This window comes from Rhagoletis pomonella, unplaced genomic scaffold, assembly GCF_013731165.1.
Source record: "Rhagoletis pomonella isolate Grant_MI unplaced genomic scaffold, Rhpom_1.0 Rhpom_scaffold_01682, whole genome shotgun sequence".
Lineage (NCBI taxonomy): Eukaryota > Metazoa > Arthropoda > Insecta > Diptera > Tephritidae > Rhagoletis > Rhagoletis pomonella.
In genome coordinates, this window is record NW_023460236.1 from 2,119 (window position 1) to 14,109 (window position 11,991).

Genomic DNA, 11,991 nt, shown 5'->3' on the forward strand with positions numbered 1-11,991 from the left:
TTTTCATATAAAAAAAAAACAAAAGTTTGATCATGTGTTATATGGAAAAAAATGCACAACTGCAAAATTATATAAAAAGCAATGGTAACTCTTAACGACTTTTAACTTAACTTTTTAACGACGAGAATTGCACTATCTTAGACTACAATTGAATGGGCTACAGAACTGCATACCCGAAAATTTTTCAAATATTCTGTTTAAAAATTTGGAAATTCTGATGGCAATTTTTTGAACATTGATTAATTTTCTTACAATTTTTGCAAGCTGTTTAACTTTTATTATTGTGGTTTCTGTTACAGATTGAATTATGTACATTTTAAATGAAAATTATTAAATATAAAAAAATTAACATAATTGCAAACCATATCATTTTGAATTTCGTTTCTAATTAGTTGAACGCAGGTGTATGTATGTATGTATTAAACTAGCACATTACGTTGAACTAATTGCATTTTGCTGCAGAAAACCACAGATTGGGCCACAAAAGTGTAACGAAATGAGTGACGGCACAAAGAAAATGCGAGCGGCACCTGCCTTATCCCAGACCTAGGCGTAGTGAATTGAACTACTAGAGTTGGTTGTATGTTAGCCCACTGTCTGTGAAAATCACACGAAATACAATTTGAAATTTGCATAAAAACAAAAATATGTATGTATAAATTTACAAACGGCTAAAACGTGCAACAAAAACTAATGGACAACACACAAATTGCGCCGTATTTTAGATTCAAAGATATCGGTGGCGGTATAACAGTTCACTGCACCAACATGCACGTCATATGTACAAATATATGTACATTCATATAAGTCCACATTAATATTTCTATGTACATACTATCCCATCAACACTGCCATTCACTTTGGCGGCTGCAAACGCTTGGCAACCGGCAAAACAGGCACACACGGCGCAAATTCATATTTTAATAGAAAATGTCTTCTTGCGTAGAAGCTTGTGCATCACCTGTTGTTGTTTGTTAGTGTTTTGAATTCGAATTAGATTTTTTCCTTTGCAACAATTTTTGTATGTCTGCCACATGCCCATGCGATTGCACCCAATTTTATATTTATACATTTCACTGCCAAAGGCGCAGTACAGCGCAAGTAAAATTCGAGAAGGATGCGGCGGCACTCCTGCTGCACTTGGCTTTGCTGCTGTGTAGTTCATTTTCAAATTTTCTTCACGGCCACTCACACGTGAACTTCACATATTAGCTGCTGGCATTGGATTTTTTGGTTTTTTACATTTTACTTGTGTTTTTTTCTTTCCTTATAGTTCAATGCAATCTGTTCGAAATCTGGAAATCTGAAAGGCACATCTTCAACAGAATCACAAGAGTCATTGCCATCGGAATCGCTATCGCCAGCTCTTAAATCAGCTGATATGGCACCTGTGGCTGATAATGCCCCTGCGGCTAACATAATAACCACTGAGAAAGGTCACTGCGATATTGAGCCAAAAGTGGTGGTTTTAGGTATGCCCCCTAATGTGGCGCTCAAAACGGACAGCAATGTGGATAAAATTAATAAATCTAGTGGTATGTAATATATATAGATTTATTGGATTTTCGCCTATAAGAGACTGAATATCATCTTTATTTTGCAGAGGTTCATACGGATTTGAGTGAGCCGAAAATATCAGAGATGCCCACAGCACTGAATTTCAATGCGGAAGGTAAGAAACCCCAAAACATAACAAAAATAATAATGATTACCTTGTGATAATGCAGTGGTAGGCACACTCATCGCCTATGCGGTTGGAAGTGAAGTCTTGCGGGAAGTACTTTAATTTTCTTTGCCACGGTATCAATAAAGCAACAGCCGAGCGTCAAATAAGTCACTCGTAGAAGCTTTTAGTAAACCAGTGAAGAGTTAGTTAAAAGTGCCGTTTTGCAGACACTTGAAAAATCTAAAAGTGCACTTAACACTTTTCATTCGAAAAAAACTCATACATATAAAAGTATGGCAAAATGGGCCATATTTTAAATTTTTTGGAAATGCGTTTTATAAGTATTCCTTTAGTTTACTAGCAGAGTAAGTTTTTATGAAAATACAAAAGTTAGACTTAAATTGGTATCTGATGTAATTTAAAAGCTTTTTGCTTCGCTTCTAAAATTTAATTTTCGTCAAAAATGGTTTTTGCATTGATGTTGACGATATGTACATAAATATATTATGGTATCTTAAGCAGGAATCACACGACTGCCTCAAGTGCACCAATCTGCCACATTTTTATTGTGCTGAATTGGCGCACAATAAAGAAATTGGCCCAATCAAATTATGTGCAGTCACACATTGCCTCATTTCATACAATTTTTGTCGCACCCGGTTTATGTATGCTTGGGCACAATAAGCACAATATTGGCCTCGATTTCCGATGAGTAAATTTTTTGTGAAATCGCACGATTGGGCTAAATTAAGACAATAATTGGCGCATTGCGGAAATTGTGTTAGCTGGCATTTACGCTCCGAAACGTAAAATATTATCTGTTTTGACTTTACCAAATTCAGAATCATTCAGGAGCTGGAGCAGTTAAAGTGTATTAAGGAAATTATACTTCCATCGTACTGTTGTCATGTCCCTTTGAATTTATTTTAAATCTATGTATTTACATGGTGTACTAATAAATCATAGCAGTTGGGGTTTCAAAAAACACAGTTTTCTGTTTCCCAAAAGCCTCATGCCTAGCCCATGCAAAGCACTATGGGAAATTTTACCAATTTTTAATTATGGAAAAATAAGTTAATAATTAAAAAAAAACATTATTTTTTTTAATTCCCATTTCCACGTTTTTGCAAAAAAAAATAAAATAAATAATTTAAACCCTTGGCATGCCAAACTGGACATTTGGTCAGTAATTCGACCGAATTTCCCATAGTACAAAGACGTGGCAGAGACACCAAATGTGTTCATCATCCTCTTCAGTGCAAATAAGGGCAAATAAGATTGCCATGCCGATCCCAGTCAGGTGTTTGTGCCACAATAAATTGGTTGAGCAATATATCGTCGGTGATACTGCAAAACGGTCTATGTCTATTAGTACCATGGATACTTAGATGGTTTCATACGTACGTGCACCGGAATGCATTTGTAAATCGTTACACCATAATAAACGAATTCCAAAACTGTCTACCTTTGGCTGATGAAGTTGAACGGCTTCTAGAAGCGATCAGATGCAGATAACAGATCAATTAAACACCAGGGGTAATAAGTGACATGGATAGATGGAAGTGATAGTTTTGCAGTATCACCGACGATATGCACCCCGTTTCTAACGTAGCTTCTATGACCGAAATCGGGAGGGCTATAAATGGTTGAGGACCAAGGAATACTACCTGTTCTGATAGATAATTGGGAGGATATTACGTATTTTCTTCGATATATACTCCAGGTTCTAAGCTAGTCTCAGTTTTGGAGCATCATGGATCTCAACATTGTAGAATATATATTATGTGTAAATATATGTAATATTTAATTGTGTCTAGTATATACAAAATGTATATCCTCAACAATTGCCAAAAACACTACATTACAAAAAAAGCAAAATTTAGCACAGAGCATATAAACGACGTCTTAACTACCCCTAGCATTGCTAATATTGAAAAATACGTAATGTCCCAATTGTTTCTGTCGTTTAGATCGCGCAAAGTTAACATTTGAGGATGGTCTTATACCCACATTAACAGCTGCCATAAATGAGCACGAGAATCGTGAAAATGTTCCAGTAAAAGGTGAGAACAAAATTTATTATCTTTTTGGAGTTTTTTTTTTTCAAAAATTTACTATAGAAAAAATCATGCAACATTTTGTTTGCCAATCGGAAATTTTGTATAATCCAAACCATATAATACATATTTTATTTTTATTTATTTTATTTTAGATGAGTCCAACAGCAAACCAAATCAAAACTTGCAAGTACACATCGAACCTGATACGGCCACCTCATCGGATAATGAAACTTTCGCAGAATGTCAATCATACCAAGCATTGGATGCTAATAATGATTATGGATTTATAGCTGATGAATATAGTTTTGAAAATTCCGAAATTGAGTCGTACTTTAGTGCCGCTAATTCGAGAAATGTAACTCTTACAAATGTAGCGGCAGATCCTTTAAGTTTACCTATGAATAAATTGCCAGAGCAAAGTGAAAGTGACTTGCAGTCAATGCTATCTGCATTGAGCAGTGATGAATTGTTAACACAGCAAACTGTCAATCCATTAGACGTCACTTTTGGCGACGAGCCTATGGATGTGGATGTGAGTTTTGCCGAAATAATTGTTGGAGGCAGTGAATTGCCTATTAACAATGGAAATATATTACCATCTGACACAACCAGTGTAGAAAATGTGGTTGAAACCAAGTCTGCTGCTGCAGAACTTGAGTGTCAGCAAGTGAACTCTACAGAGATGGCAACAAATAACACAGATCCAATCGATATTTTTGAAAATGAGGCAGGGTATGAAACAACACCATCTCATATTGTTGTACCACTAAATAAAAGTTTCGAAATACCAACTTCAACAACAGAAATAACAGGAACCCCTTCGCAGGCAATTGCCGATATGACGCAGTCAACTGTAGCTACAACATCCGCAAATACCAGTCAGAATCCTATTGATGAGTACGACGTAAAAAATTGTACTACCGAAAGTAAACTAGAGGTGAATAAGTCTTTAACGGGTTCGCACAATGCTTTGAACTTGACAAACGATATGAATTCTTCAACAAGTAGCTGTAAAAGCTCAGCATCCTCCCCGAGCTTCCCCATCAAGCACAAGGGAAGCTCATCCAAACAATTTCCGCGCTCTCCCACTGCTACTGCAGCGAAGAGTATGCCGTTTTTGGAGAAATCCGAATATACGGAACGCATCGAAATTGAACGGAAGAGATCAACAGCAAGTGAGCCAAAATTGGCTTTGTGCGGTTCTCGAAAAACATCAACGGCTGATGAAAAAACCAGCGCAGGTCGCAAAGTCAGCAAATGATGCCATAACCCCCCATTAGTGCTAACGTGCATTCAACTCTGACCCCCAATGAAAATAATTCATCCACTGTCGGGGAGATAAATTTTGAACACAATAGCACATTTGATGGCAGCGCAAGCGTTGCACCTTTAAAAGAAGGTAATTTAACTGACAGCTTTGATAAACGTCGTACCTTCACTGTAGCAGCTAGTGTCCCAGAAGAAACAGAGATCCCTGCACAAAAACAAGATAGTGAGAGGGATAAGAGACGCACATTTAACATGCCAAGCTCGGAGAACAAGGAAGACCCAAAAACCAATATATCCGAGGCTGAAGATAAGCGTCATACCTTCAATTTAAAAACGGAAGAACCACAGGCAAATACATCTGAAGCTGAAAATAAGCGCCGGACCTTCAATTTATCTGTACCTATGCCCATATCTAATACCGCAAACAATAAAGATGTGAATATACCTATGGATATAGACTACACATTGCCTCCAGTTTCAACCACTGCTGATAACGATATGGAGACAAAACAAGCGCAAACACCAAACCAATCACCCACAACGACAGTTTATGGTTCACCTCCAATACCTACAATACAAAATCGCACCACGAATGCACCACTTCCATTAGTGGCATCACCACCAATACCAACTTTGCAGAATCGCCAAGGCCACGAGGAGACTTCAAATGTGCCAATACCAGCAGCACCAACCAAACCTCCAACGCCCAAACTTCATATGGATGATGATGCTTTTAAAGTGCCTCTACCGCCGTCACCAGCATCATCCACTGCTTCGCCACCCATGCCTGCTATACAAAAACGTCCCTCCATACATGCATACAAGAATGTAGAAGATGCTGGAGTCGAAGTTCTATCAGCAAAGGAACAAACCAAACGTGATGCCAGTGATGAGAAGGATGTGGTTGCTGGATATTGTACACCTTCGCCCATGGAAGAGCAGCCATCTTCAACAAGCACTTTTGGTAGCTTCGGCGAGAGCCCATATGCGGGTGTAGATCAGCAAGAATTTGAAAGTGAGGAATTCCAAAATGGCAACAATAGTGAGTTCGAATCATTCACATTCATACATACATATATTAGCGATACTTTTGGTATTGTCAATGTATCTTTACGTATATGTGTTACAATCAAAAAATTTATGAAAAAGTCTGAAGGTCAATGATGTTATCATTTGCGTGATCATCTAGCATGCGTCATAATTGTAGTCAGCACCGCATTATTCCTTCCTTTATTCCTTATGGCCAACAAAATGACACCACCCACCCACAATATTTTCTTTTTTTACTTCTTTATATTTATTTGATTACCTTTATGCTTCCGCAATAGCTTACATTTAATTGTATTGCGGAAAAAGCTACACTGCCCACTCCCAGCATGTTTTCTTTAAATCGTCTACACAACCTACCTTCACGCTACACGAGTCCTTCCAGAGTATGTATGTACATTCGACTACATAGCATGTAAATAACCCCAACAGTTGCTGCTTGCCGTATACCATTCAGCTTTTTCATTTCATTGCATCCGCATAAAAACAAATCAAGGGCAGCTATTGAGGAATTCGCTGAGCAATGCAGTAATGCTACCTACCACTTTTACTAGTTATTTGCTATAGCTGCATGGAGGTCGATGGTGTCCTTTTACTCGCAAAAACAACGTCTATTGACTTTTGAACTTGAAAGTGAGAGAAAAGCCCTTGACTAATTTACATTTTATGTAGTACGTCCATACATATATCGTTTGGTCGTCACGACACCAGACCAGACAAAAGCATTACATACCTATACATAGTTTTAGCTAATGATGCTGAACTAATCGATATATCATGTAAAAATGTAACATTTTTTAAGCTTTTTAAAATTCCAGTTTTTTGGATTAAAAAGGTCTTATCAACGAGTAATATGTGCACATGTACAGCTGCGATAAAAAAGCACCAAAATTCAAAATGATATTAGGTGTATTCGCGTATTCTTCCAGCAGAAAACTCCCAACAGCAAAATTGAAATGCATTTTTCTCTATTCTCTCTCAAGGAGATAAATGTTTGCAAAAGTACGTGAACGCAAAACTAGCAAAAACTTGCAACTTTTAGTACAACATACCAAAGCATAAAACGGAAAACATGAAAAGAATATAAATTAAAGGTTTGCCTAAAACAATTTGTTGATAAAAAGTAAGTAAATGATTATTTGCTTTCTACCGAAACATTTGCAGTTCTAATAGGTTATTTTAAAGTTAACAAGTAATTTTTAAGCATAAAACAAAACCGACTTCAATTCTCATATACAAATTTAATATTATCGTAAATTTTTTACGATCCAATTTTCGGATCTAAACAAAATTAGTATGGGACCACCCTTGGGGAACCAACTTTCCGATGAAAAAAGAATTATCGAAATCGGTTAACGTGGTCCAAAGTTATGCGGTAAAATACATAAAAAAAATATCCCGATGACTTTGATCAGCTGTTTTCTTGCTGCCATAATTTTTTGCAGCAGGAACTAGAAACTTCTGATTAAAATGAAATGTCAGTTTGGTCTCTCAATTTCCCCTACTTTGCTGGATTTTGTGTACGAGAACAGCTAAACCTGATAATTTTTGATAGTTATTAAAAACTATCAACACGCGAATGCACCTATTGTTTGCAACTGCCGTTTATTTAATTTTTTTTTAATTACTTTCATTTAAAATATTTCGACCTATAACAGAAAGCACAGAAATAAAGTTTCAAAGCTTACACAAACTTCACACAAATTTATAAAATTTCAAAAAATTGCATAAAAATTTTAAACTTTTTATCTAGAATTTTTAGTTTTATAGCTTATTCAATTTAAGTGTAATAAAGTGGTATTAACGCATCAACAAATTTTATTTTAATATGGACAAAAATCTCATACCCCCGGCAAAAAAAAAAACTGAAAAATCACTGTAATCGTTAGCCTCTTGAAAATTGCACTTTATTACACTTAAATTGAATGGGCTACAAAACTGTATACTCGAAAACTTTCCAAAAATTCTAGATGAAAATTTGAAATTTTTTTACTTAATTTTTGTGAGCTTTGAAACATTTACTTATGTAGTTTCTGTTACGTTTTGAATGAAAGTTATTAAAAATAAATAAACACAAGTTGCAAACAATATCATTTTGAATTTTGGTGATAATGTTTTGACCGCAACTGTACACTTCTCGTTTTTTTTTCCGTGTTATTTTTCTTTAGTTTAATTTCCATTATTTTTCAATTAAATTTCCATTATTTTCCACTGTAAAGAAAATTTCATGTTATGAAATGACACAAAAAACGCCGAAACACGTTAGCTTAATTTAGGGTCGTAAATACGGCCCTGTATACCGATTTTCTAGATCAGGTAACTTTCGCAAGATATCTTCATTTTAAGTTTGTATTGTGAAAAAAATGGAAATTTTTACAAGGAAAAAAATAAAAATAAAAGATTTGTTTGTAAATTCTTTAAATTGGTGTTAAAGCCTGTTCTTTTACAAAAACATGAAGCTATCAACGAAAATAATTGATTGATAAATTATTGATTGATTGATAATATTGTAGTAAATGGTTTAATGAAAATGCGTAATAATTTCTTTACAAAATGTTTCCATCCAAGTTTATGATTTCATTAATAGTTCATAAATGGAATATGAGTAAACTTCTTTCTTTTATTTTTTAGATATGATAGGTGGCAACCCTAATCAAAAATACTTTTTCTTTCGCTTGACACTGATATTTTAATATTTCATATAACTTGTGTATATTTAACTAAATTTGACTTTTCAAATAGCTGACAACCCTCTTAAAAAGTATTTTCAAACTAAAGTCTTAAATCTCTTTCGTCTGACATTGTGATACATATAAATGATATATGATGTGTTTTTCAATAAAATTCTGAAATGAGGCGTTGTTGAAAAATTGTGCGAGATTTTGCGAGGGCGTTTTCGAACTGGCTGCCGAGATAGGTCGATCTTCCACTCAGCCATCGATATATTCTAAAAATAGAATATTAACTAAAAATAACAACAATCACATGATGAAGTCTAAATAGCGAAAAAATATTTGTCCTTGATTGTAGTTGGCTTGACTAAATGAAAAAGTGGAAAAGGCAACACCAGTTTACACGGCGAACTTAGCTCAATAGCTTTGAACGCCGGAGTTGCCGATCCATGTCCCAGTGTACTCGATAAAAAAGGCTGATGAAGAGATGTAATCTCCGAAAAAGCAACTATAACTTCTACCAAAATATAAATTATTGCTGTTTTTACACAAAAATTTTCGATAATAGTTCAATAAAAACATTTCAAATATGAGCTTATAAAATATGTAGTTTGATTCTAACTATTGCGACAGATGGCGACCCCTTCATGAACCTCAAATATGTTCTAAATTTTAACACTCTCTCATTTGACACCGATATTTTAATATTTTATATAACTCGTATATAATTTAATCAGATCCTACTTTTAAATAAGTGGCAACCCTCTTCGAAATATTTTCAAACTGCAACCTTTTTAAACTTCTCATCGGGCACCCATATTGTCACACATATTTCTATTACCAATTTCCTTAATTAAAGTTAACTTTGTAAATAGGTGGCAGCCCTCCTACATGTATATAGTTTGGAAATGAAGCCTTTCCAAAACATTTCGATTGATGCCCATCTTTTAAAAACACACCACACAACAGCATTTCTGATGATAAGTTTATGTTACATAATACTACCTTAATTTTTAATGACGATTTCAAATCTGCGATTGAAATTTTTTTATCAGCTCTAGTTTAGACACATGGTGTGCGAGCATTTTTTCCATACAAAGTATTTTCGAAGATTTTTTATATTTGGAAAAATCAGCGTGAAAAACATTTCCAAAAATCAACTATAAAGTCCTAGCTATTTCAAACTTGCACTTTGTTGTAAAATTTATAAAAAAATATAAAAATCTGATAAAAAGTTGAAAATTTGCATGAAAGTTTATTGAGTTTTGCACAAAGTTTAGAAATAATATTTTTAGGTTTTTTATAGAATGAACGACATTTTTTTTGTAGTCTGAACCATATTTTTAAGATTGATTGTTACATATTGTAAAAAATTTTCTGTGCCAATACTTTTGTCCGGCAGTGTAGTTAATCTAATTTTGTTAAGATCTTATGTTGAAAAAAACTTCCTTTTATAAGACTTCCATGCAGAAGTTGCAGCCATATAGCTGTTCGAAATGCTCCAACAATGTGTGCGTTTCAGAGACCTTAATAGCGTACCTCCAACGTACAAAGATGAAAGCTACAACTCGTAAACAAGAGCGCCTGGAAATCAAATAAGGATATATTTAGAATCAGCGTCGTCGAATTAGTAAACATCATCTGTCATAAGTCATTCATAAGGCCAAAAGTGCAATTTTGTTGGCTAGTGTAATTCATCAACTTATTCAAAATTTTGTAAATAAAGCCATAATAATATAATAGAGTGTTAGTGTTTGGCCGATCTTTTCCTCAGATTTGTAACGTATACATATACGAACGAATGAACTCATATGTAGGTGGGAGTGGCTAAGGTAATTTCATTGACATCCTTGTTACAATTGTATAGCAAGCTTATATCGCGCATTTACTTCATAGTGTTATAACTCAAAAAAAAAAAAAAACTCGAGAGAAACGGCTTTAAAGTTTTCAATTTACATATCGATACGTGAGTGGAAGACCGCCCTATCTCAGCAGCCAGTTCGAAAAACGCCTTTTCTCAGAAAACTTTCCCAAGAACGCCCTACTTCAAAATATGATTGAAGAATGCCCTATTTCAGAATTTCATTGAAGAACTTCTTGATTCTGAGATTGGACGTTTTTGAAACAAAAAAAATTCTGAAATAGGGCGTTCTTCAAATTCTGAAGTAGGGCGTTCTTGGAAAGTTTTCTGTGATAGGGCGTTTTCGAACTGGCTGCCGAGATATGTCAAGTTTTCTCTCAGGTGTCGATATAGTCCCATAGTAAAAATGAATACAAATTTTGTTCTAGTGAGAACATAACGTAGCGTATCTCGTTTTATCTTTTTTCTTTGTCTTTTGTCTATGTTTATTACTATATCATTTTCCCTATCTTTATCTTTTTTAATCCTTATCTTCTAATTTTTTCTTTTCCTTTACCTTTATCCTGACCTTTATATTCATTCCTATCTTCATCTACCCCTTCTTTGTCATTATATTAAGCTTTTAAATTTACCTTTCTCTTTGCATTTATCTTTAGGTTTCTTTACTTTTATTTTAATCTTAGACTTTCATCCCTTTCTTCTTCTACATACCCAGTTGTACTTTCTTCCTTGGATCTTAATATACATACAGAATTTTTTAGGCTGGTTTTCACTATGTCAAATTCAATGGCATTTGTCGTCAAAAGAAGTGAAAACACATTCTCGAAAGGAACTAACGAACTGTTTATCGATTGATTAAGAACAGAATAGATCTTCAGTCGTATACATGTCGTTAGTATAGTATGGAAAGGGCGTTACACACATCGTCGCGGAAATACAAAAAGCCGTAACGAACTCAAAATCCTAATTCACTTTTTGATTGATTATCATGCATTTCATCGAATTATAAGTCCTCACATTGTTTTATGCAAAAACAAATGAATTTCAGCGACGATGTCAGATACGCCCTGTCCGTTTTCGGCCCATAATATAGTCGGGTAAAGGTATGGGAAAATGAGATAAAGTTAGGTCAAAATATGTTGACAAAATTTGTTGTCAAAACAAGACATAATGAAAACCAGCCTTTATTCCTAAACTTCTACTTAGCACCTTCAATTAATTCAATCTCAATATTAAAGCATACATTTAGGAGGCATTTGCTCGTCATGTACATATATGGCATTTGTATAAGTGTCGATTTTGAATTGGTTTTTTTCGCTTTATTTTAAACTAATTTAAAATTCGAATACTTTGCTTTTCATCTTCAAAATACCTTTCTACGGGTAATTACGTGTAATTCTTCATATCTTAAAGCTC

The 11,991-nt window shown here is 34.5% G+C and overlaps 1 protein-coding gene across 1 annotated transcript in view; it reads left to right on the forward strand.

Moving 5' to 3' along the window:
• Positions 1-1,273: 1,273 nt before the first annotated feature.
• Positions 1,274-11,991, forward strand: part of LOC118752599 (mucin-17-like) — a gene marked incomplete at its 5' end in the record, with an annotated part of 29,520 nt that continues 18,802 nt past the window's right edge. The window contains 5 exon segments of the mRNA XM_036487489.1: positions 1,274-1,535; positions 1,604-1,672; positions 3,637-3,729; positions 3,879-4,987; positions 4,990-6,037. Coding sequence (XP_036343382.1) covers positions 1,274-1,535; positions 1,604-1,672; positions 3,637-3,729; positions 3,879-4,987; positions 4,990-6,037 — 2,581 coding nt within the window.